The sequence below is a fragment of the Microcaecilia unicolor genome, chromosome 10 (assembly GCF_901765095.1).
Source record: "Microcaecilia unicolor chromosome 10, aMicUni1.1, whole genome shotgun sequence".
In the NCBI taxonomy this organism is placed as follows: Eukaryota; Metazoa; Chordata; class Amphibia; order Gymnophiona; family Siphonopidae; genus Microcaecilia; species Microcaecilia unicolor.
The window spans coordinates 97,203,061-97,230,090 of record NC_044040.1 but is presented as its reverse complement, the minus strand read 5'-3'; the positions used below and the strand labels follow the sequence as shown (position 1 = coordinate 97,230,090).

Below are 27,030 nucleotides of genomic sequence, written 5' to 3'. Positions count from 1 at the left end.
CAGACCCTGCTTGAATACCTTCTGCACTTGTCTGAGTCTGGTCTCAAGACCAACTCTGTAAGGGTTCACCTTAGTGCAATCAGTGCATACCATTACCGTGTGGAAGGTAAGCCGATCTCAGGACAGCCTTTAGTTGTTCGCTTCATGAGAGGTTTGCTTTTGTCAAAGCCCCCTGTCAAGCCTCCTACAGTGTCATGGGATCTCAATGTCGTTCTCACCCAGCTGATGAAACCTCCTTTTGAGCCACTGAATTCCTGCCATCTGAAGTACTTGACCTGGAAGGTCATTTTCTTGGTGGCAGTTACTTCAGCTCGTAGAGTCAGTGAGCTTCAGGCCCTGGTAGCCCAGGCCCCTTACACCAAATTTCATCAGAACAGAGTAGTCCTCCACACTCACCCTAAGTTCTTGCCAAAGGTTGTGTCGGAGTTCCATCTGAACCAGTCAATTGTCTTGCCAACATTCTTTCCCCGTCCTCATTCCTGCCCTGCTGAACGTCAGCTGCACACATTGGACTGCAAGAGAGCATTGGCCTTCTATCTGGAGCGGACACAGCCCAACAGACAGTCCGCCTAATTGTTTGTTTCTTTTGATCCCAACAGGAGGGGAGTGGCTGTGGGAAAACGCATCATATCCAATTGGCTAGCAGATTGCATTTCCTTCACTTACGCCCAGGCTGGGCTGGCTCTTGAGGGTCATGTCACGGCTCATAATGTTAGAGCCATGGCAGCGTCGGTAGCCCACTTGAAGTCAGCCACTATTGAAGAGATTTGCAAAGCTGCGACGTGGTCATCTGTCCACACATTCACATCTCATTACTGCCTGCGACAGTCGGTTCGGGCAGTCAGTGCTTCAGAATCTGTTCGGGGTTTAGAATCCAACTCCACCCCCTTAGGCCCATGTTTGTTCTGTTCCAGGCTGCACTCTCAGTTAGTTGGTAAATTTTTTAGGTCAATCTCAGTTATGTCCTCGCCGTTGCGAAGCCCAATTGACCATGGTTGTTGTTTTGAGTGAGCCTGGGGGCTAGGGATACCCCATCAGTGAGAATAAGCAGCCTGCTTGTCCTCGGAGAAAGCAAATGCTACATACCTGTAGAAGGTATTCTCCGAGGACAGCAGGCTGATTGTTCTCACAAACCCGCCCGCCTCCCCTTTGGAGTTGTGTCTTCCCTTCTCTTTGTCTTGCTACATATGAGACTGGCCGGCACGAGCCGGTTCGGGCGGGAAGACGGCCGCGCATGCGCGGTGCGCGAGGACTAGCAAAGGACTTTGCTAGAAAGTGTTCCGATTGGAGGGGCTGCCGTGGACGTCACCCATCAGTGAGAACAATCAGCCTGCTGTCCTCGGAGAATACCTTCTACAGGTATGTAGCATTCGCTATATAGCTCCATGGTGCGACCGCACCTGGAGTATTGTGTTCAGTTCTGGTCGCCTCATCTCAAAAAAGATATAAATGAATTGGAGAAGGTGCAGAGAAGGGCGACAAAAATGATAAAAGGGATGGAATGACTACCCTATGAGGAGAGGTTAAGACTGCTAGGACTCTTTAGCCTGGAGAAAAGTCGGCTGAGGGGGTGATATGATGGAGGTTTACAAGATAATGAGTGGGGTAGAGCGGATAGATGTGAAGCGTTTGTTTACACTTTCTAACAACAATAGAACCAGGGGACACAAGGTGAAATTAGAATGTGGTAGGTTTAAAACGAATCGGAGAAAGTTTTTCTTTACTCAACGTGTAGTTAGACTCTGGAACTCATTGCCGGAGAAGGTAGTGACAGCAGCTGGCCTTACTGAGTTTAAAGGGGGTCTGGATAGATTCCTGAAGGAAAAGTCCATTGATCGTTATAAAATTTTGGGTTTTTGCAAGGTTCTTGGGGCCTGGATTGGCCACTGTCAGAGATGGAATGCTGGGCTTGATGGACCTTGGGTCTTTTCCCAGCGTGGTGGTGCTTATGTGCTTATGTTCCTCTTCTTCAGCTGCAGGAAAGAGATCAGGTCAGTAGGTATTGATGCAACTTTGGTTGAAGCAGGAGCTTCTGTATGTGTTTCCACCATGGTCTCTGATCGGCTGAGTTATCAAGAAAGTGGCCAAGCATCTGTCTCTAGTTATTCTGGTAGTCCCACACTGGCACCATTGTGCCTGGAATGAGGATCTGATCCACTTATTGGTGAGGCCTCTGCTTTCTCTGCCAAGGGGCCAGGATCTGTTTAGGCAGGGCCCAGTCATAATGGAAGAGCCTTTCTGGCTTACAGCCTGGCCCTTGGGAGATGATGTCTGAAGAACAAGGGTTACTTGGTGTCGGTCATTTCAACCTTGCTCAAGCCCTGAAAACATTCTACGTCCCTGGCTTATTATATTCACATTTCACATTTAACTTTATATTCCACAAATAATTTAAAAGTAACAAAGCAGTTTACTTAAAAAAAAAATTTTCAGATAATCCAGGAAGAAAAGAAAAATTCATAATAGGGCAGGGAAGATGGGAGCAATTTACTTTGACATGTTATGTGGAGAGGACCAAAAGACAAAGACGTCACTGACTAGGGGCTCATGAACCAGGCGTCCAAGCAAGTTAAAATAACTAATTACAAGGGAAAGGCCTTAGCAAAGTGATACACTTTCAGAAGAGTTTTTTGAATTTTTTAAAAATTTGCATGCACCCTTGGATGGCAAAGGAGGAAGTTCTAGCTGAATCTGATCCAATTAAGTGTTGAGTTGGAACAACTAAGAGTTGTGGATAAAGATGAGCTGGTTGATGTAGTGTATCTAGATTTTCAGAAAGCTTTTGATAAAGTTCCTTATGAGAGACTCCTGAGAAAATTAGAGTCATGGGATAGGAGGTTCTGGTGTGGATTAGGAATTGGTTATTGGACAGAAAACAGAGGGTAGGGTTAAATGGTCATTTCTCTCAATGGAAGAGGGTGAACAGTGGAGTGCTGCAGGGATCAGTACTGGGATCAGTGCTATTTATAAATGATATGGAAATTGGAATGATGAGCGAGGTGATTAAATTTGCAGATGACCTTAGGAATTTGGCAGATGAAATTTAATGTGGGCAAATGCAAGGTGATACACATTGGAAATAATAATCTGAATCAGTTACCTGATGCTAGGGTCCACCTTGGGGGTCAGCACTCAAGAAAAAGTTCTAGGTGTCATTGTAAATAATATGCTGAAATCTTGTATGGCGGCGGCCAAAACAAACAGGATGCTAGGAATTATTAGGAAAGGGACGGTGAATAAGTCCGAACATACTATAAAGCTCTGTAACTCTTTGCCGGAGGATGTTGTTATAGCGGTTAGCATATCTGGATTTAAAAAAGGTTTGGACAGGTTTCTGGAGAAAAGTCCATAGTCTACTATTGAGAGAGACACGGGGAAGCAATTGCTTTCTCTGGGATTTGTAGCATGGAGTGTTGCCGTGATTTAGGTTTCTGCCAGGTAATTGTGACCTGGCTTGGCCACTGTTTGGAAACAGGATACTGGGCTAGATGGACCATTGTTCTGACCAGTATGGTTATTCATGTTCTAAGAGTCGTTGAGAAGAGCAAAGTGTATGGAGTGGAGTATATAGTTGTAAGAGCTATGAGTAGAAATGAAGGGAGTCCAGTATTGATTATATGATGGGAGAGCAGTAGAATTTTAAAAGGCAAGTGAAAGGCGATGGGTAACCAGGACTGTCCCCACTATGCTGAGCAGGAGTCCTCCAACAGCATTGCTGCCAGTAGGGGGTGGTGCTTCAATAATGTGTTTTCAATCGCTAGGGACAGGCAGATTTGCTGAAGTCGTGCTGAGCTTGGCTGGCCCTCACTATTGAAAATGTGATTGTGAAATAGCATCCCCCCCCCCCCCCCCCCCCGGCAGCAATGCTATTGAAAGGTTTCCACTCAGTTTAGAGGGAACAGTGGTAACTAGTGCTCTTTTGTCAGTAGATGTGTTACACTATCATATTTTTTAGCACTGTAGATCAGTTTTACTGCTGAATTTTGGATTCATTGGATATGCTGGGAAGGCCCAGAAATAAGGAATTGCAATAATCCAGTCTGGAAATTATTAAGGAATGGATTAGCAAGTGAAGTGAGTTTGCCAAAGAATGAGCGTGCCATCCTAATTTGCTATAATGTGAATAGTGATTTCTAAACCAATGAGAAGAAATGATTGTTGAGTTTCATCTATGGAAGGCAGGGATGAGAGAGAAGGCTTCCTGTAAAAGGAAAAGTGAAGTGCAATTGCCTTGGAAACATTTTTAGCTTGTTAGAAAACCAAGTAGTGATTTTACTGGGAAGCACCATTGCTCAATCTTATCTGTGGTGTGCAGGCTTGTCTTCCTTCAGAGAGGACTTTAGCAAGGTTTGGACCTTAATGTTCTTAAGGTACAGGTGGCCATGCTGTTGTGCTTCAGAGGGAAAGTTCGAGGTGTTTCCCTGGTAGTTCAGGCAGATGTTGTGAGTTTTTACATGAAGTAAAGCATAGTCCCACAGAGCTGTATTGCTGCTATTTAATCTCAGCTTGGGACCTCAACAACTTGATTGATCTGTACTTTGAGATGTTGAAACAGACTTTACTGAAGGATATTTTGAATTCAATTTTTCTAGTAGACATCTGTTCAGCCAGACTGGTCTCCGAATTGCAGGCTCTATCCTGCATAGATCCTTGTTTGTTCTTTTGGGCTGACTCAGTTTTTATTCGCACAGTGCCTTCCTGTTTACGTAAGACTACTAAAAAAAGCCCATTTCTGTGAGCAATGAAACGGGCGCTAGCAAGGTATTTGTTTTCTGCAATGACTGTTTTGAAAGGGATTTTTAGTATAAGTGTGTTTTTTTTTCAAAGTGGGATGAAGTGGTGTGTGGCTTTGAGGGTGGTTATTGTTGCAGGGTGTTTGCAGCGGAATGTGTGTGTTTCTGTGGTATTGTGTGTGTGTGTTTGTGTCTGTCAGTGACAGGGGGGGGGGGGGGTCCATGGGTGGGTGAAATGTGAGGTTGGTTGGAGTGGGGTCAGCGTTTGTTGAGGGGTGGAGTGGGTTGTGTCCGTGTTGTTGCTGGCTCTTTTTTTTTGTGTTGTGCTGTCAAAGTTGGAGGAAGTGTTTTTTCGAACTTAGAGGGTTTTGGAGGTGGGTCTGTGTGTGTTTTTTTGTGGGGGGGAGGGGGATTCATCTTCATCGTCGTCGTTATGTGTAGACTCGGGACGCTTTGGATTGCTGCTGCCATTCGCCGTAACGCCGTTGATGGAGGGTGCCTGCAAGTGTGAGGTAGGGTGTTACGGAGGGACGCCGACCCTTGAGCACGGGGGGAGAGGGTTGGGTCCTCTACGTCTGGAGGCGTGATGTGATGGGAGGGCGGAGAGTATGGATGAATTTAACGCCGATTCAGGAGGTAGTCTGTTGGGGAGGAGGGGGAGGTCCGAAGTATGAGAGTAGAGGGCAGGTGTCCGAAGTCAGATGAGGGTGTCTGCTGCCGGGGGACGTGGTCCAGTGGCATCTCGGGAGGGGCGAGTGACAGAGCACCGGGGGGAGGGGGGCTGTTTTCTAGTGTGTCATCGAGGTTGTTTTCTGTGCTTTACCGGCGCTGTTCTTCACGCGGTTGTTTGCCGTTGACGTTTGGGCACGCTGTTTGGGGTGTGCTGCTTTCTTGTGGTTGGTTAGTGTCGCTGGTGATGTACCAGGAAGTACCGACGTCAATTCATCAGATGGAGAGCACGAACGGCTCAAGGTTTAAGTGCCATGCAGTCAACTTCAGAACGTTGGAGGTGCTTTTTATTATATAGGATAGTCTCTCCCTTTCATGTGAATCAAGTGGTTTTGCATCCAGTTTTGTTGGAGAAAGGAGCATCTGGTACCGCTCAGAAGCTTCATAGATTGGATATTTGCAGAGTGTTATTGCAGTGTTTGAAAATAACAGGTTTTAGTGGTCCAGTTGGCTCTCTGTTTTGTTTCATGGCCTGCACAAAGGGGAGTCTGCTTCTATGTCCTTATTAGTGTTCTGAATTAAGGCATCGATAGTGGCAGCATATATTCTTTTCCTGAAGATAGGCCCAGTTATGCTGCATGCTTATGCCACGAGAGCTGAGGTGAGTTCCTGGGCAGAAGCCCAGGCAGGAACTCTGGCAGACATCTGCAGAGTGCAAAGAAAGAGTTTAATGAATCTGGCCACTATTCAAACAACCAACCAAGGTAAAACGAATGCATCAGATAAACTTTTGATCCAGGCTATTGGATCTCCTATAACCTATGCCTGCTGATGTTATCAATCATGTGCAAGACGCTTGTGATTTTCACTACATTGTCAACTTACAATGTAATTCAATGCTGCTTTATGGTCATACAATATCACACAAAAGAAAAAAGAGAGCGACTACTTAGCTTGCAATAACAATCACAGCGCTGTGTCAATTATCTTAACACCTGATGCCCACGACGCCTACTCTAGCGTTTCGGTCCCTCAGACCTGCTTCTGGGGTTTCCACTAGTCGCCAAAAAAAATCTTAAAATGCTGCACTAATTGTGCAAAGTTTGTGCCTTTTAAGCTGGTGTCTATTTTCATCTTTTGCTTGCAGCTTATACTTAGCACAATTAGTGTGGCATTTTAAGATTTTTTTGGTGACTAGTGGAAACCCTGGAAGCAGGTCTGAGGGACCGAAACGCCATTAATACTATAGAGTGGGCGTCTTTTTTCTTTTTTATCATATTGTATGATCATAAAGCAGCATTGAATACATTGTAAGTTGACAATGTAGTGAAAATCACAAGTGTTTTGCACATGATTGATAACATCAGCAGGCTCAGGATTTGGAATAGCGTATGCTATAGGAGATCCGATAGCCTGGTTCAAAAGTTTATCTGCTGCATTTGCTTTACCTTGGTTGGTTGCTTGAGTAGTGGCCACATTCATTAGACTCTCTCTTTTTCTTTGCACTATTACTCTGAGGAGTTGGTCTATATAGCATTCCCCATATTTTTGTTTTCCAGACTTCTGCAGAGTGGCAACTTGGTTATTGCTATATTCTTTTATGAAACTCTATAAGATTTATATTCATGCCAATGACAATGGTGTCTTTGGTAGAGCTGTGCAACAGGGCCTTATCTTCCCCCAGCCAGTAGTGAAGCTTTTATGTATTCCTGTTGGGCTGCATTGATCTAGCAGGATACAATGGGAAGTTGAAATTTTACCTGCAGATTTCCTTTGCTTGAGTCCTGCTAGACCATTCTAGGGCATACTTGGGAGGACTACTGCATTGTAGAAATACTCCTGGAGATCTGCCTGCTCACTCTGTTCATAGGACTAGATTTTATTTAGGTGGTGTTTCTTTCCATATTCTGTAGAGGTTCCCTTAAGAGTTTCACAATATTGTATTTCCTTGTCATCAAGCAGATGCAGCCATTACAGATGGGTTGTGTCCATCATCCAGCAGAGGGAGATAGAGAGCACACTTTTTTCAGTGCCTCATACCAGCTTGCTCCACTGCCTCTCCTTCAGTAATCTCTATCTCCCCTAGCAGAGTGGTTGTAGCATCTTCAAGCTCCATCAAAAATCTGCCTGGAGGTGGCTCCTGGCTTGCCAGTTGTTACCCGGGGTGTTGGAGGCTATAGCAGCTTCACTTTAAAGGCACATAGGTTCGCCCTTTCCCTGCCTTACCCATACCTCCGTGGATGTGGACACATTGCTTAGCTTTCCCTGTCCTTCCCCACCAACAGTGGATGCAGGCATATAGGTTCGCCTTTTCCCTGCCTTTCCCACTCACCTGAGCCTCCGGAGTTCTATTTACCTCTGCTTTCCTCACAGCGTTAAAAAAACAAAACAGGAACAGAGGTTTTTTCCTTGCCTTTTTCTGTGGGACCGGAGCTGTGATACTTGGTCCAGTGAGGTAAGAGTGTTTTCTGACTCCTCCGGGGTGGGCCCGCGATTGGGGCGATTTTGGCGCGAACCGCCATTTTGAATTTTACCGCCGTTTTCGGCGATGGCTGCAGAGAATGTAAAGCGCTGTTCCAAGTGTGGCAAGCGCAGATCAGCAGCGGGGCTCTGTAAATCGGGCTGTATAGACGTTAGAGCCGGCCCGAGCATGGCGAGCGACGATTCTTCGCGCTCTGAGCTGGCAGCGGACGCCATTTTGAATTTACCACATGGCGCGACCTCCGCTGAGACGGAGAGTCCTGAGCCCGGGGGGAGGCCTCGGAGTGAGGCTGATATGAGAGCTACTAGCCTCGGCAGAGATCCGGGTGCCCAGGGTGAGTTTTTCTCCCCTGATTTTGTCTTATTAATGCATAAAGCATACATGCTTAAAGGAGCTCTCCCACAAAGCCCTGCAGGGGCCTCTTCTAATGCCCCCCCGGTGGATTCTAGCCTGGGTATGCCCTCTGAGGCGTTATTCCCTGATAATTGGCAGAATATGAAACGCAGAAGGGCTCATTCCCCTTCAGAGAGTGCTGCACCTCCATTCCCCCCCCCCCCCCCCCCCCCCCCCCTCCCGTGGTCGGGCTGTGAGGATTCGGAGGACTCTGGCAGGCCTTCATGGTCTGAGGAGCCAGAGTCTGGTGCAGAAGTGACTCAGGATCTAGACGATCCCTCTGCGGTGAGGATTTTCCACCGTGATGAGCTGCCAGCGCTTATTTCTGATACCCTGCAGGCTCTCTCTATTGAAGACCCTCTCAGTGGCTCAGCCTCCTCTGTGAATCCTAGGATGGCTAGTACCAAAAAGTCTGCTTGAGCCTTTCCTTTGCATGACTCCATCCAAGTGCTTATTTCGGCTCAATGGGCTGACCCCGAGGGACCGTTGAAAGTTTCCAGGGCTATGGGGCAATTATACCCTCTGAGTGAGGAGCATATGGCTCGCTTTGCTATGCCTAAAGTGGATGCCCTAGTCACAGCTGTGACAAAGAGAACTACCCTCCCTGATGAAGGAGGTGTTGCCCTGAAGGATATTCAAGACCGTAGACTGGAATCAGCACTTAAACGGTCATTTGAACTTGCAGGTCTCACTATTCGGTCGTCTGCATGCAGTTGTTATGCTGCTAGAGCCTGCCTGGCTTGGTTGCAACAGGCAGTGGAACAGCCCGGTGATGGAGCGGAGCCCTTTTCAGATGTGGCTCCGCGGATGGAGTCGGCCTTGTCATTTCTTGCTGACGCCCTTTATGATATTGTCAGAGCTTCGGCTAAACACATGGCAGTAGCAGTGGCGGCTCGCCGTCTTCTTTGGCTACGGCATTGGGCGGCGGACATGGCCGCTAAGCAAAGGTTGGTGAAGTTGCCCTTTCAAGGCCTTCTCCTGTTTGGTGGGGAGTTGGAGAAAATTGTGAAGGGCCTGGGTGAGGCTAAACCCCAGCGCTTGCCCGAAGATAGGCCTCGGCCTTCCTCTAAGGGTGCGGCGGTCCACTCCTCTTACAGACCTCGTTTCCGTGAAGCTCGAAGGTACCGCCCGGGGTGTTCTGCTGGGTTCATTTCTCGTGCCCGTTTTCAGCAGAGGAACTCCTTTCGCTCGGACAAACGTTCCGCAGCCGCTGGCTCAAGGCCTGGAGTTCAGGGGCGACCCTCTCAATGATGGTACGCCGGCCCTCTCCTCGAGTCCTGTCATCGGAGGACGTCTTTCCCTCTTTGCCGAGGAGTGGGCCAACATTTCCTCAGATCAGTGGGTCTTGGACCTGATCAGAGACGGTTACAGAATAGAATTCCACGCCTCTGTAAGAGACGTGTTTGTGGAGTCCCGATGCGGTTCCGGAGACTTTGCAAGGTCTGATTCAGATAGGGGCCGTGTCCCCGGTACCTCCCGCCGAACACGGCTGCGGCCGCTACTCCATCTACTTTGAGGTGCCGCGAAAAGGAGGGTCTTTTCGCCCTATTCTGGACTTAAAAGAATTAAACAAGTCCCTGAGAGTGCGGCATTTTCACATGGAAACCCTGCGCTCCGTCATTGAGGCGGTACAGCCAGGAGAATTTCTCACGTCTCTGGACCTGAAAGAAGCTTACTTGCACATTCCAATTTGGCCCCCGCACCAGAAGTTTCTGAGGTTTGCGGTGATGGGAAAGCATTTCCAGTTCCGGGCCTTGCCTTTTGGCCTCGCCACAGCTCCCCGCACCTTTTCGAAGGTTATGGTGGTAGTAGCTGCCTTTCTAAGGCGAGAGGGTATTCGGGTTCACCCGTACCTGGACAACTAGCTCATTCGAGCAAACTCTGCTGCAGAGAGTCAGCATGTCACAGCCAGAGTGGTCTCAGTACTTCAATCTCTGGGCTGGGTCGTCAATTTGGCCAAAAGTCACCAGACCCCCTCGCAGTCTCTAGAATATTTGGGGGTCAGGTTCGACACAGCCTCGGGGTACGTGTACCTACCCGAACAAAGGCGGTGCAAGCTTCAGAATCAGGTCCGTCTGCTCCTGAGGATGCCCCGCCCACGAGGATGCCCCGCCCACATTGTCCAGCTGCTTGGATCGATGACGGCCACCATGGAACTGGTGCCCTGGGCGAGAGCACACCTGAGACCTCTACAGTATGCTGTACTCCAAGGATGGTCTCCAGTATCTCAGGATTATCAATGCAGACTCTCTTGGCTCCCCGCGACCCGCCTCAGCATGGAGTGGTGGCTCTCAGATAGCATGCTGCGGCGAGGAATGCCGCTGGCGCTCCCCGATTGGTGCCTAGTGGTGACAGATGCCAGCCTGAAAGGCTGGGGCGCACATTGCAAGGGGAAGCATGCCCAGGGTCTATGGACACCCGAGGAGTCGGAGTGGTCCATCAACCGCCTAGAGTTGAAAGCGGTGTTTCAGGCGCTTCTGGCCTTTCAAGTGACCCTAGAAGGATTGGCTGTCAGAGTGATGTCGGACAACACGACAGCAGTGGCCTACATAAATCGACAAGGCGGTACTCAGTGCAGAGCTCTAGCCGCGCAGGCCGAACAAATTTGCCACTGGGCCGAGCTGCATCTACAGTTTCTGTCGGCAGCTCACATTGCAGGTCAGAGCAACGTGTAAGCCGATGATCTAAGCAGGCATCAGATCGATCCAGCGGAGTGGGAACTTGCAGACGAAGTATTCCTGCAGATATGTGCCAAGTGGGGCAAGCCCGTGATGGATCTAATGGCGACAAGCACCAATGCCAAAGTCCCGTGCTTCTTCAGCAGACGGAGAGATCCTCGCTCGGCGGGGTTGGATGCCTTGGCTCAACCCTGGCCTCCGGGCCTACTGTATGTGTTCCCTCCGTGGCCCTTGATAGGGCGAGTGCTCCTGCGGATTCGGCTGCATCCAGGAGAAGTGGTTCTCGTCGCCCTGGATTGGCCCAGGAGGCCTTGGTATGCGGACCTCCGACAGATGCTCGTAGAGGATCCCCTTCAGTTACCTCTGGTTCCCAACCTGTTGTCCAAAAGTTGGGAAAGAAAAGAGAGGTACTGTTTGCTGGGGGATTTCAACTTTCCGGATGCAGATTAGAAAGTTCCATCTGCAGAATCGGAAGGAAGCAGAGAGATTGTGGATGCCTTTCAAAGTGCCTTGCTCAGACAAATGGTGACGGAACTCACGAAGGAAGGAGTGACGCTGGATCTGGTGCTCACAAATGGGAAAGTGTGTCTAATGAATGGATGATGTGATACCCGCAAATGAGCCTTTTCTGGAGTAGAGCCCACACTCTGGAATGCACTGCCTGAAAGGCTCTGCTTAACTCAAGACTATCTCTATTTCAGGAAGCAGGTGAAAGCTTGGCTCTTCAACCAGGCCTTTAATGGAAGAAGTAACTAACTTGTTAGTCTCACTCACACGCACAAAGAGTGATACGGGCTGCACATACCAGCAGGACATGTTTATCTACTACCCTACCCTACTACCTATTTTCCCATAGGTTTCTTTCGCAGTGTTCTGGTTTTGGCAGTAGACAAGATTCAGGCTTCACCGTTCCTTATATTGGCGGAGTCATGGGGTAGAGTTCAGCTTCTCCCTGTTTGTGCTGGTAGGGGGACACAACCCGTTGGTCTGGACTGGTAATTATCAGGTAAGAGTAAATCTCGCAGTCCATATATTTTATTTTAAAAAATGTATAATTGCTTTGTTGCATAATTTTCAAATTTTTGGTACATAATTACTTATGTGTGTTGGATGTTATTTATATTGTTTATGTTGCAGGTACAAACATACAGAAGCTTTGAAACAAGAACTGCCTGCTGTGAAGACCTTGTCCTTCTCTTCACCTGACTGCACATCACTCCCTGATACAAGCTGTGGTGTAACAAAAGAGGCAAATTCTAATCTGGGAGCTGTCACTTCATGCGTTAAAGACTGGGTGAATGCTGTAGAATTTGTTCCCGGACAACCTTATTGCGGACGTGGTAAGCCCTTTATATTAATGATTGATTCAGGCTAACAGTAGGACAGCAAAAGAGAACATGCTACAATCATACATTTCTACACATTTGGTATGTTATAAAGGCTTCAGCTTCTTGAAATCGCAACTGAAGAAATTCACATATTTAGGAAAAACCGTATTCCTGATATGTAATAGACTTGCGGCATTAACAAAATAGTTATTTACTATTCAATGCCTAATAATAAGGCTTTTATGAATTCCATGGTAGAGCTAATTGTTACAGGAAGTACAAGAGTGGAGGGATCGTAAATGGTAATAAAGGCTATAAACACCCAGACCATATGATAAAAATGTATAAATTAAAGTTTTATGAAAAGAGAAGTAAAATTGAATAAATTACATATAAAGTATTATTTTTATTTAATAATTTCCTGAATATAATCCATCATATGTAGGCGTAACTCATCCACAGTTACGCCAAAACATGGGATGCTGGATGTCGTGCTGACATTAAGGATACATAACAATGTAAACTATACAAAATATATGATAAAAAGCGCATTACAAATAATAATGCACACTTAAAGGGGCATTTTAGAAAGGACATACAAATCTGCTTGGGTCAGGGGTGTCAAATTCTGCTAGTATTAGAACAAGATCTGCTGATGTAGAGCCTGTTCTAAAATACTTCCAAGAATGAACTTTTGTATGATGGGTGCATACATTTTATAACCATAAATGTCTAAAATATCAACAGGGCCGACAGGGTAACATAAACATTCATATGCCAGCAAAAAAATTGCATGTTCTGAAACAGCAACATAAAAGTTTGTGCTGGCACATAAGTGTTTGTCAGCCATTTTCTAAACAAACATTTATTTTATCCAAGGCTGTCACAGAGTCCAATATCCATTGCCAGTTTTGCATTCAGGGGAAGAGGGAATAAACCACTAGAGGATTAAGGGGGTGAACTCCTGTAATCCCTCCAATGGGAGCGCTGCTAGACGTCCTAGATAGCAGATGAGAATCCCATTGTTGATATTTTTCAGCATAGATATACATTCCCTTTCTTAAGTGGTGATTACACATTTATTTTTAGGCTCTCCCTAGTCCCACCCAAAATATACCCAGGCCATGCCTCCTTGCAATATGTACATTTTTAGTTTTACACCTATTTCCTGGCTTTGTAAAATTGGGATTAAGGGGAAAGCTAAGGTGCACTAAAGGGAGAACGTTTACTGCACCTTGAATTGACACGGGAGTCACCAGTCTTGGTGTATCATGGTTAGAGGCTGACCGAATTTTGGGTTTGGTTATGACACTGAAGTCAGCCAAAAACCTTTTTCTTCTCTGCTTTGACTGAAAGGTTATTTTAATTTTTGTCCATTTTTCAGTTTTGGCCAAAAACAACCATGTATTTTTGGTGGAAACCGAAAATGTGTACTTTCTCTTTAAAACAGGAGTTGCCTCTCCTCCTGACCCCAATGAGTGCCTCCCCCCTAATTGTAGGCCCCCTCTGGGCCTATTTTACAATCTCTAGTGGTCTAAGGGTGTAGTTGGGGGTAGAAGCAATCCCAGTTACTCCTACTCATTCCATCTCTGCTCTCAAAAACGCTGCCATGACTGGGGCATCGCTCCTGCCCTGACCTACACCACTAGACCACCAGTGATTGTACGGTAGTCGTGGTGGTGGGAGTGGGTGGGGACAACTACTCCTTGTCTTTTTTTTTTTTTGTATTGTGATTGCAAGTAACGCAGTCATGATCTTGCACAATAGTTTAAACGGTAATCTGAATGCTCTAATTAAATGCTTTTGAGACAAAATTTTAGCAAGAATTTAAGTCTGCAAATTTGGGATGATGCACTCCTTAAGAATTAGCCTTTGCTTGATAAGAGTTATGGCATCAGCTGGCACTTTGAGTGTGGCGCTAAGTCAGCCACTGTAAAAGCACTGTGGCTTCTAGCGGAGATAATATTAAAACATCTCTGACCTCATGTGCAACTTCCTTTATATTAATCGCCTTACTTTATAACTCTTCTTACTCGCTTACCTATCTATATGTTCCATCTTTGCTTTACCCTTCACTATCAGTTAAAATGTTCTATTATGTATTGTGTTGTTGACATTGTGAGTAGTATACTATGCCATACTTTTTATTGTTGTTTGAATATTTCACTGCTGTAATTGCCTATTGCTCATGTTTGATTTATTCTTACTGTACACCACCTTGAGAGAATTTCCTTCAAAAAGACGGTAAATAAATCTGAATAAATAAATAATGTTAGAGTGGATGCCCACCTGGGCAGCAGTGTTTATCAAACGGTTTGGTTTGATATAGCAGCTAAAGTGTAGGGCAGCCACTGAAAACTCAAAAGTCTGGATTTCAAACAGGCAGACATCAATAAAATGAAGGAATACCTGAAGAAAGAGCTGATAGGCTGGGAGGACAACGAGAAGTAGAAATGCAGTGGTTCAGGCTGGAAGCTATAAATATGGTTACTGACCTTTATGTAAGGAGAACAAATAAAAGCAAGAGAAAAAGGAAAACGATATGGTTCTCCAAGCAAGTGGCTGAGAAAATAAAGGCAAAAGATTTGGTGTTCATGAAATACAGAAAAACTTAAGAAGAGGAACACAGAGGAATACCAAATGAAAATGAAAGAAGCTGAGAGAGATACATCTGGCAAAAGCACAAGTGGAGGAACAAATGGCTAGAAATCAAAGGAAGGGCGACAAGAATTTTTTCAGGTACATTAGTGAAAGGAGGAAGACTAAAACAGAATTGTGAATCGTTATATGGATAATGATGAGGAAAAAGCAAATGTGTTAAACAAATACTTCTGCTCTGTGTTCACGTAAGAAAATCCTGGAGAAGGACCACAATCGTCTGGCAAAGGTACATATGAGAATGGAGCGGATATAGCACCGTTCGTGGAAGAAAGTGTTTTTGAGCAACTTGACGTGGACAAAGCTATGGGACCGACGGGATTTATCCCAGGATATTGAAGGAGCTGAGAGAGGTTCTGGTGGGTCCTTTTAAAGATTTATTTAATAAATCCTTGGAGACAGGGGAGGTTCTGTGGGATTGGAAAAAAGCGGATGTGGTCCCTCTTCACAAAAGTGGTGACAGAGAAGAAGCTGAAAACTACAGGCCAGTAAGCTTCACTTCAGTTATTGGAAAAGTAATGGAAGCGATGCTGAAGGAAAGGATAGTACATTTCCTGTAATCCAATAGGTTACAAGAACTGAGACAACATGGCTTTAACAAAGGTAAATCGTGCCAAACGAATCTGATTGAATTCTTTGACTGGGGTGACCAGAGAAGTGCATCGAGGACATGTTCTGTGTCTCAGCTGCTGCTGGGCTTATTAGCCATTTGCAAACTCTGCTTTGCCTTTGCATCGCCTAAGGCCCTGGTTTGTTGGGGTGCTGGTGCGCTTCTGCCTAGTCCAGTTTATAGTCTGTAACTCTTTCTGATTCTAGTTTAGTTTTTGTGTAGCTTTGTGTTCTGTATTGCTTGTTTACTGTATTGTTTGTTTCCCAGTCTTGTTTCTTGTTTGTATGTCTTTGTCTAGTTCTTGGTTGCCTGTGTTTCTTGTTCAGTGGCTGCCTGGCAGCTATTAGTCCTGTCCCTTATCTGTTCGTTTATCTGTCCGTGTTTGTTCCCTGTTTCAATGGCTGCTTGCAGCTTTCAGTTCAGTCCCTTGTCTGTCTGAGAGTCCTAGTCTAGTATTCTGCCTAGCCTCCCTGTGTGTTCTGGTCCCTGTGTGTATCCTGCTGGTATCCTGTTTCGGCCCTGTCCGGCAAGTCCTGCCGGCCACCTGCACCCAGGGGCTCAACTCCTGGGGAAGGGTGGCTAAGTGCAGGTGAAGTCTAGCTGGCCCTGTCAGAGTTCTGCCTTATCCCTGTGTGGGGTGGTTTTGCCTGCCACTGCCGCTCCTCGGCAGTGGCCCAAGGGCTCACGATTCTAGTTTCTGCTTTGAAAACCTGGCATGGATGGAGCATTCGGGTCTATATCTGTATACTATGATACTGTTACATCTTGCAGTATTTTTGGTTGGATTATCTGGTAGAGGGTAGCTGTAACTTCTTTGGTGGATGTAGTTTAGATTAAACTAATTTTCTTGAACGTTTTCAGTATATGATTAATACTAGTGCTACCCTTTTTGTTACCACCTACTCTAAGAAACATAACATTATGGTACTAAAACGTTCTGTAAAAAAAAAGGGGTATGTTATTTTGTTGTCAGAAAATTCAAATTTTCCCCAGTGTGGTTCGTTCCACACAACTGAGAAGGAAACAGTTTTAATGTCTCAAGTTCTTAGTAAGGGAGCAGCCTTTTTTCTGTGCTTCTCTTGTAAATGTTTAATTAGGTGGCAAGGGAACATTTTTTTTTTACCTTGTTCATTTAGAAACTTTTCTTGATGGATTGAAGAGATTTCTATGAATCCTTTACTGGAAAGGTGGTATAGTTCTTAGAATAGAATATTGACTCATACAGTCTAGAAGAGGTCAGTTGTTGTTAAGTGACTAGATTCTTTTCTTTTTAGATTCCCTTTATTGTCATTTACAAAATTTATTGCCTGCACATCCAAACATCTGGTGTAGTACACACCAACAAAATTGACTCCCACCTGTGTTAAATCATATTGTTTCACATTCTGACAGGATCAATTCAACAATTGGTTCCCTTTTCTGGCTAATGCACTTTAAAGCAAAGACCAGCTGTGAGCGCCAAGTAACTGGCATGAGATCTCTAGTTGTGGAAAGGCACAGATTAGTGGATGGTTATAAAGGAATTGAAAAATCCTTCAGTATCCCTCAGAGTGTGGAAGATATATGGCACCATAGATCAATCCATCCCTCTAAAACAGGGGAGACATTGATAGAGATAAGCCTCCTTACCTTCCATGAGCCAGGTCTCAGTGAGGCAGGATGCTCCAGTGAATGAGAAGAAAAAAGATCTCTGACAAGGGCTTGGACTTAAGTGAATAGCAGTTAAGCAAGCCAGAGAGGGAGCTGTAATGAGGACAGAGGGGTAACCGTAATATGGGTGGGCCAGCAGAGGACTGATGGGAGTGTGTAGGGGGGGCCGGGAATGACACAGAGGGACAATGATAGTGGAAGAACGGGGATGGTTTGGGGGTTTAGGAGGGCTAAGGACCCTCCCATCCATGTTCAGCAATTCTTCTCTCTCTCCCCTGCCCTCCCCTTCCAGTCCAGTGATTCTTTTCCCTCTTTCCCCTGCCCTCCCCTCCCAGTCCTGCGATTCTCCTCTCTCTCCCCTCCCCTCCCAGTCCAGCGATTCTCCTCTCTCTCTCCCCCTCCCCCTGCCCTCCCTTCCCAGTCCAGCAATTCTTCTCTCTCTCTCCCTTTCCCTCCTCTTCCAGTCCATCCATTCTCCTCTCTCCCCTGTCATCCCCTGAAGGTCAGCGATATTCCTCTCTCCCTTGCCTTCCCCTCCAGTGATTCTCCTCTCTCCCTTTCCCTCCCCTCCCATCCATATGTCCAGTGATTCTCTTCAAACCTTCCTCCTTCTCCCACTACCTGCCTCTGAGAGCCTGGCCCCAGCGGCAGTAATCAGTCAGTACAAGGCCAAGGCCCAATGTGGAGGAGCCTTTGTGCCAGCCTCCTTATTTGCACCCATGCGCTTGGGAAGGCCCTGTTAGTTCCACCTTCTCTGACACATTTGTGTGAGACAGACACTACCAACAAGGCCTCCACGAGCAAATAGGCTTGAAGACTTGAGTGCAAGTTTGTGCTGGTGCTGGGCCTTGTACTAAGTGAACTAAGTTATTACTGCTAGGGGCCTGGACTCTCAAGCAGGCAGTGAGAGAAAATGGGATCAGCAGGCAAAAAAAAGGTGCCGGTACACCGTGCCAGCACACAAAAAAAGCCCTGAAAAAAAAACAAAATATAAACGTGGTTAGGGATGGAGTTTGCCCCAAGGAGCTCTCTTAAGGAGCACAATCTGCTCTTTGGGCATGCGCCTGCCCTCCTTTGGGGCAGAAAGTTCGACCTCTTTGTACCTGAAACTCCAAAAGCTAGATGTCTGGAGGATGTTGCTCCAGTACCTTGAGGAAACTAATAAGTTTCATCTGACCACCTCTGTGCTGTTTAATGGTCCTTGGAATGGTCAGGCAGCTTCCAAGGCCTCTATTGCGAGGTGGATCAAGGTGGTCATTGAGTTTGCCTACATCTGCAAGAATCATCTGTTGCTTCAGGGGCTGAAGGCCCACTCTACTAAATCTCGGGCCTCTTCTTGGGCGGAGGCCCGGGTGGTTTTCCCTAAGGAGATTTGCAGGGAAGCGACGTGATTTTTTCTCCATTCCTTTGCTAAGCACTGTGCAATTGAATGTGTTGGCAAGAATCCACTTGGACTTTGACAGAGCCATCATTGGGGGAGGCCTTGTCTTTCCTCGCCCAATAGATCTGTTTCGGCACATCCCATTTGTACAGAACAGTGTAGCTGATGCTAAGAAAGGAGAAATTATGTCATACTGGCTAATTTTCTTTTCTGTAGTTTGAAGTTGAGATTTGCTATACTGCTGTTGATACCTTTCAGATCTAGGTGATGTACATTAATCCAAAACAATGCAATAGAAAATAGAAAGGAGCTATAATAATTAATAGGAAAATATAGCAGTCATAGCCAATAGAGCACTCATACCAATTGATAGTGAATAATTATAGCAAGAAAAGAAAGCTAGGGAGGGGAGGGCTAATAAGGGTCAGTATGAGCAGGGGAAGGAAGGGGAGTACTACAGAGAATAGCTGCAGATAAGATCAGGTTTAAGCTAAGGGGAACTGAAGGCCTGTTGAAAAAGCCAGGTCTTTAGTTTGGTTTTGAAGCTTTTAAGAGTAGTCAGTACAGATATCCAGAGGGAGTAAGTTCCAAAAAGAAGGGTCTGCAAAGAAAAATGTGTGATGTCTGATGAATTCTAAGTGTGCGAATTTGGGAGCAGAGAGAACCAAACAGCAATCATTAAGAGAACGGATGTGGCGAGCCAGTGTGTATGGAATGCTAAGCACAGGAAGATAGTGTGGAAGATCAAGTCTGAAGGCCTTGAATGTAAGGGTGTAAAGTTTGAAGATAATACATTGTTTGATAAGTAACCGATGGAATTTTTGTAACAGAGGCTGTTTTGCCTCGATCGCGGTATCAAGCGTGACATAGTAAGCGAATAGCAGTTTCTTGATAGATTGAGTGGAGCCCAGATGAATTGTATTGCAGTAATCTAGTCTAGTGGTCAGTAGTCAATGAATAAAAAACATGAGGATTAAAGCAGTGGCAGATTATAAAAAGCTGTCGAAGAAAAAAAAAACAAATAGGTTTTGCAGCCATTGGAAATTTGAGGGATAAAAGTGAAGTGAATAAAAAATGATGCCGAGGTGCAGAAATGGTTCTACAGGGCATAGGGGAGAGCCAAAAACATCCAAGGAGATAGATGGTGTGGAAAGCCTACCAGTAAACCAGCATGTGAGTGTTTTGTCCTTGTTTATGTTTAAATCTGTTTATTGAGAAAGCAATACAAACAAAGCTTAAAACTTTAACATGACACTATTCAAGTACATGAAGAGCATCCAACATAACCCAATTTGGTGCCTGGTAAGCCAGTTTGAGATGAACATAAGACTACCTTGTAGTAGTCTAATTGAGGGGTTGATAGGATTAGTCAGAAAAGTAATGATATCGTCTGCTTAAAAATGGAAAGAAATGCCTGTGGTCTGGATTAAAGTTGCAAGGGGACTGAGGAATAAATTTGAAAAGAAACGGTGACAACACAGAGCCCTGAGGAACTCACAAGATAGGGGACAAGAAGAGGACTTGAAGTAAGCAGAAACTACAATATAGGAATGATTAGATAAAAGGAGGTAAACCAAGAAAGGACTGACCCTGTGAGACCCAAAGAGGATAAATAAGATAGCAGAAGGGAATGATCGTCAAGATTGAAAGCTACGGAGAGGTCACAGGAGTTGGCCAGAATGACAATGTATTTTTCCATATGAGTGTAGTCTGCATTTATTATGGCTGTGCGATGGTCTTGGTGCTGTAGTATGGTCTGAAGCCTGATTGTTTGGGTGGAGAGCAAGGGACTTTTCTACAAATGACAGCAACTAAAGGAAAACAATATGTTCTAAGATCTTAGAAAGAAAATAAAGATTGGAGATAGGTCTGTAATAAGCGGGAATTTGGGGATCAATTGAAGGTTTCTTTAGGATAAGAACATAAAAATAGCCCTACTGAGTGTACTGCTATGGATTTACAGCCTGTCTCACTGACACAGACTACTCAGTATTACTGTGGATTCTTTTGGATTTGTACCAGAGCCGGTGGTGGGAGGTGGGGCTGGTGGTTGGGAGGCGGGGATAGTGCTGGGCAGACTTATACCGTCTGTGCCTGAAGAGGACAGGTACAAATCAAAGTAGGGTATACACAAAAAGTAGCACATATGAGTTTATCTTGTTGGGCAGACTGGATGGGACCGTGCAGGTCTTTTTCAGCCGTCATCTACTACTGTTACCGCACAGACCTGGGGTATGGTCTGTCCAGACTTTAGACTAACAGGCGTAGATTCAAATTCACTGGGCTGCCATCAAGTCTACTCCACAAGACAAGATTCACCAGGTCCACATAAACTCCCAGTCGTACAAGGCAATTGGAGCCCAGACATAAGGGCTGCTGTAGGCCTTTGACAATAGAGAAGTGGTGGGTGAAAGACTTCTGTCCCACAGTCAAAGGAAGGCTGCACATTCCCACAAGCGGCTTGGCACCTTTCCCAGGTACCTGTACAGAAGTGGAGGAACACTTACTGAAGGGAAGTTGCACAGACTTGCGAAGACGATCAAACAGAGTGTCACTGATGAAGGAAACGTCGCTAGGCAACAGCAAAATGGACTGAAGTGTTTGGATGTCAGCTATCTGGACAGGGATGGTGTAAGCATCATCCTTCTGTTGGATGACAGTCAACCTGCAAGGATGCGGTGGATCAGGACTGGAAGTGGAAGCAGAGTCCTCCTGGGTTGTGTCGGTAGCAGCATCTGGAGAGTCACCTGTAGGAGGCGAGTCATTCAAAATAATCTTCAAATTGTCATCATGCATACAGTGTCAGCTATCCGATCTGTTTGGACTTGGATAACTTCACCGTGCTGTTCTCCCCCTTCTGGTGCACTATACAACAGGAGCTCCCAAGTATGAGGGTCTTCTGAATTCTGGAAATTAATTCGAGTAGAGGTGTCCCTAAGTCCTACAGAACTAGACCTACCGACTCTGCTCATGTGCTTTACTTTCCCATATGGAATGGGATGTGTGACTTGGGACCAGATCACTTCCTTGGACATAATCCAAAGTAGGCCGCATCTCTTCAGAAGATCATTGCTAATCAAGAATTCTTCGCCAACACTGGTAGTAATGATGGCAGGGTGTTTGACCGTCATCTCGCCGAGCTGCAAGGAATGCCAAACCTGTCCCACGTCCAATGCTCTGATTGCCATAGGCCACCAGTGATAAGTCGCATGGAGTGACCTGCAGCGCATCCCAACCCCCTCCCCCTAGAAATGCCTCAAGTTTCTGAAAACAGGCCCTGAGTAATCAACGTCAACCTCTGAAGCTGTATCCAGTAAACCCTGACAGGAAAATGCCTTTTGAATCAACAGCTGTAAGGTATATCTGTAACCTTTAGGAGTAAGTTTACCCAGAAAATACCTTCTTTCTTTGATTGAGTTGCAAGACAGAGGCACTTCAGAGTTCGAGGGTGGGGCATCAGCAGTGGTCCTGGAGGACTCCTCACTGACGGACGACAGAGCATCCACGTGAACTGTGGACATGATGGTGAAGAAGGGGCCGAGTCTAGTCATGCCAGGTCTTCTTCAGAAGAATCCGGATGTTCCGACATTTCAATGGACTTGACATTAGGCCCAGTCTCGGTGGTTAGGCCGGGGGACCTTGTCCTTATTCATTTGGTATCTGATTCCTTGCTTCTGTGAAGATGAGGGGTGGTGTGAGGCTCCAGGATTTGGACTCTGATGTTTTGCCAACATTTGGTCTATTTGTGCTTCTAAGGCCCTGATCTTCTCCTCAGGATTTGGACTCTGATGTTTCGCTAACGTTTGCTCAAGCTGTGCCTCTAGGGCCCGGATCTTCGCAGCCCACTTCCTCTGATTAAAACGCTTCTTTCTAGGATGTTGTTGATCCTTCCGAGCAGTAGGAGGTGCTGTGCCACTTGGCTGGCGAGGTTGGGTACTGCCAACCCGGGACTGTGTAGAAGGGCTTGCCACCTTGTTTTCCAGAGAAAGTGTGGATGTGACAGCACAGACGCTGAGTGGAACCACCGGGAGACGATTCTTAGATGCTGGTTTGGGTATAGCCACCGTGGGCAGCGCGTGACACATATCAAAAATCTCTTCTGCCTGCCTCAGAAGGCGGGAATAAGGTTCTTTCTGTTTTCCTGCCAATGGACGTTTCACTTTGTCAGGTAGGCCCTTCACAAAAAGATTTCTGAACTCGCCAAATTCCAGATCTATTGCCTCTGGCGCGGCCTCCCTCTGGTAAAATGCCTGCTTCAAGCGGAAGGCCCATTCACGCGGACTCTCATTTGGAGCACAGCGCATAGTATAGGCGGCACGTTTTGCTTCCTTGTCATCTGCAAACAGACCATAACGCTTCTTTAAAGCTTGTTCTATGGCAAACAGGTCAGGCTGTCTTCCAACATAACCTCCAAGTACGTCTGGCACTCCTCATCAAACGTCCATTTAAGTAAAGCCATTTTATCTGACTCTGCATGGACTTGTAAAGTCTTAGAGTTCATGGACTGACCATAAGTGAGCGTGTATTGATACCTTAGAAGCTTCCTTAAAAGGTTTGATCATCGTGTGAAGTGTCTTCATTATTTGTGAGTGTTGTTCCCTAGATAAAGTGGTATTTTTGGGTGATTGAGTGGAATACCGCTGCTCACCAGCAGAGGAAGAAAATGGTGGTGCGGGTATGCTGCTGATGTCATTAGGTAGTGCAGAGGGCTGTGACCTCTCTGGGCAGGGAACAAGCCCAATGGTACTGGTGACATCAGCAGATGGGACGGAGAGTCATGACCTCCCTGGGCAGAGCATCTGCACAATTGTACCGGTGCCTCCGTCAGGGGGAGCAGTAAACTGCTACCTCCTTGGGCGGGGCATAGGTGCAACTGTACTGTGGATCTCATCGGGTGGTACAGGGCTCCTTGACCCGCCTGGGCGGGGCATCTGACCAATAGTATCAGTGTCCTCCTAAGGTGGTTCAGTGTTCTGTGACCTGACTGGGCGGAGCCTTTGCTCCTGCATGCTGTCGAAGGCCTCAGGAACTATAGAACTGTACCGGGGAGGAGCTGTCATGGTGTGCTCCCCAGAACGTAACTTAAAATGGTTAGGTTCTGGTTCCTTTTCATCTATCCAGGACTGATCCGGCATTCTGTGCTGTTCCAGCAAAGGGCTGGATGACCTAGAATCATCACTATCTTACAACTCTATAGGTATTATAGTAGCGTCATATCCCCTGCTACACACCTCCTTTCTCATTGTGTCTATGTCCCCTTTACACTGTTTAATGCATTTAGACAAGCATCTTTATCCTGCAGAGCTTGGTATAGACGCTGCGAGTGCGATCTATTTTTCTCCCATAACTCAGTCACTTCCAGATTAGCTTGGTGCCTCTCCTGCTGGGCAGAACTAAGGTTTTTCTTTTCATGTCGTAACTCTTGCCGCAAAGCAGCCATAGAACCCTCAGATTTTTCTTTCTCTTCTTGATAGAGAAACTGAAGCCTTCCTATTTCTTGTTTCGCAAAGCTCACAGTGTCCTCCATGTCAGCTAACTGTTGGGCTTGCGTGCACAGAGAGGAATCTTTCTGCTTCATGTCACTCCGAAAGGAGAGGGCATGTTTCTCCCACTGCAATTTTTCCTTCTCTACAGCAGAGCATTTATCTTTAAGTAAAGTACACTCAAGCATGTGACCTGCTCCTGGGTGTTTTTCGACCCCCCCTTCCCCTCCAGCAGTTGCTTCAGCAAGTCAGCTTTCCCAAGAGAGCTGTAATTCAGCGTTCTCCTTTTCTAAAGCCTCTGCGATGTCATGCAAGTGCTGGAGGTTCACTTGTAGGGAGGAAAGAGTTCAAGCATCATACTCTTTTATCGCCAGTAAAGTACACGCTAGCTCAGCCAGGTCTGTAACAGTAAGGCAAGCTTTGTCCTTTATGACCCGGTTAAGCACCAACGAGTAAGCTGCTCGACTCTCGGCAGTTTCTTTCCGAAAGAAGTTAAGCAAAGAATTTACAGTATACTCTGGTTTGGACTTAGTTTTAGTAACAGAGATTAGGATTTCTAATGCCTCAACCTCTAATGTAGTTAGCGTAGTTGTAGGTGACGTCATTATGACTGAAGTGCCTGTAAGAACAGCTAATGTAATCACAGCCGGCAATAAAATCTTGCCTGTTGCTTATCGTTAAGTCGTAAATCAGACAAACAGCAACTTCACTGCTCAGCTAACAAGCAGGCAAGTTTCACAGAACTTCTGCGTCTATGGTTTTCTGACAAGACATTTAGTGAACACAGAGCAAGGAATCTCAGTGAAAGCACAGCACATTAAATCGCAGAAATACAATTATATACAGCCTGGCATGTCTCTCTAACAGAAAAATAAATGGGAATATGTTTTATCAAATAAATGACATCCCGAAGACGAGCCCCCAATTATGTAGGTAGAATAATCATAAATAATTCCTATAGGAAAAAGCAACTCCCAACAGATTATTATTTACGCCAAGGTCCTATGATGCAGAACTCTGCATAAGCAAATATTCTAGACTCTTGTCTAGGGGAACTTAGGACCTTGCTTTTGGCACGTAGCCAAACTTGTTGTTACCGAAAAGTGAAACCAAAGCCAAAGCTGATATATATATTAGATAAGAATGTACAAGTATAGAATCACTCTGTAGCAAGGCTTAGCAAAATACAAAAATATAGAACTTACTGATAATAATAAAACAGAAGTAGATTGCTACTGAATAACTATACACTAGGATTCTTTCTGGATTACAATATTGGGTAATTACAGAAACCTTTGATTTGTAACCTAAACTACGGTTCTTACGCCAAATACAAAATTAGCAGCTTTATCTCCTAACCACAAGTTATAACGTAACTGATCTTTCTTGGATAAACACCAATCACTAATCCCAGACTATAGAAAGTAAATAACTGAATCTCACCGCACTGTCTCTCAAGACAGCCTCTCGATGAGATGGTGGTAGATTTCTTCTTAGACTCAAGCTGTCTCTACAGCGAGCCTTAGTCTCGGATATAGTGCAGGGCCTCTCTGCAGGAAGCAGGGTCACAATCACTCCGTGCTGTACTTCAGAGCTGGTATAGCTGAGCCACCGAGTATTTTCACCAGGTATGCAGTTTGCAGGTGTTTCAGGTCTTCTTCCTTCTCTTGTCAGTCTAAACTCTCTAACGGTCCTTACCAACTGACTTTCTTCAGTTCCCGCTTTCTTAGCACCTCTCCATCAGGTGACAGTAGGGAACCAAATCTTCTGCTTGTCCTGCTCACTGCATGGGCAAGAAGAGTCCTTTGTTTTGTGACCTTGAAACTGATGACTTTCTGGTCTGCATCTCTGTTCTAACCAGGATTTCTGGAGCCATAGATCTCACTCCCTTCTCAGCTTCTCAGGGTGATAACAGGGTGGTTGTAACATAGAATGTCCTTGGCTGTGGTCTGCCTGCTAGTAGTTTTACACAAGCTGAAAAGCTGGATCTTGCTGACACAGAAAGGTTCAGGTCAGAGGTTGTAGCAGCCATCTTGTTTGTAACAGGCTGCGGCACCAGCGACAAACCAAAATACAGCAGTTGTGGGGCCTTCCTGTATATACCTGTGACTTCTGGCTCTTCCCCAGAACAAGAAATGATGTTGGAGGGGGGTGGACTGGCAGTCTCCGGGTATGTACAGGAAGGTTCCACAACTACTGTATTTTGTTTTGTTGCTTCTGGTTTGGGGAAGCTGCAGCTGCGAGGGGGGGGGGGGGGTGATGCGGGAGGTAGAAGAAGCAGGTCCTGGTGTGTCGGCTGCATGGTGGGGCTGAATGACTGCACAATCTCTTACTAAAAGGTGTGTGGCCACGCAGCTTAGACAGAACTGTCTAGCAGGACTCAAGAAAAGGAAATTCAGGCCCACCTGCAACTAAGGAGAAGATTCACTTTTTGGCAGGAGAACAGTTTTAAACATAAAGCAGAAACAATAATGATGTGGCTCAGCAAAGAGAAAATAAATTCCATTCTGTGACCCATTGAAAGCCCAAACCTGAATTCAGTAGAAATGCTGTGGAGCTCAAAGACCATCACCAGCCATCTTGAAAGTGTTTGAGATATTCTGCCAAGAAGAATTTTCAAAGACTTCTATGCAAAGTTTGTATACACTTATGTTAAACAACTTATGGCTGTTAATACTGTAAAAGTGATATGAAGATTTATGCAATGAAGACTTCTTGGGTTTTTTTTTTCAACCCTTAATTACATGTTTTTTCATGTTGAAAGTATAAATGGTCAAAAGGCTTTACTGAAAATGGAGTCTTAAGATATGTCCTGTGACTTGCATATATCTCTACATGAATTTATGCTTCCTTTAATTCTAGAAAGAATAGTGAGTCTTTTTTATTTGAAAGGCATAATAAAGTGCCTAGGATAATTTACTTGAAGTTCTTCATTAGATATTTAATCAAAGCCCTTAGGTCTATG

General features: G+C 45.7%; 1 protein-coding gene across 6 annotated transcripts in view; it reads left to right on the top strand.

Annotated features, from left to right (window-relative positions):
- Positions 1-27,030, top strand: part of MKRN1 (makorin ring finger protein 1) — a 548,705-nt gene that overhangs the window by 164,372 nt on the left and 357,303 nt on the right. For all 6 annotated transcript variants that reach the window (XR_003943541.1, XR_003943540.1, XM_030215958.1 and 3 more), the window contains exon 3: positions 12,093-12,295. Coding sequence is in view for 4 of the 6 variants with exons in the window: in XM_030215958.1 (XP_030071818.1) it covers positions 12,093-12,295 (203 nt within the window). In the remaining 2 variants the exon portion in view is untranslated. The remainder of the gene's footprint in view (positions 1-12,092; positions 12,296-27,030) is intronic.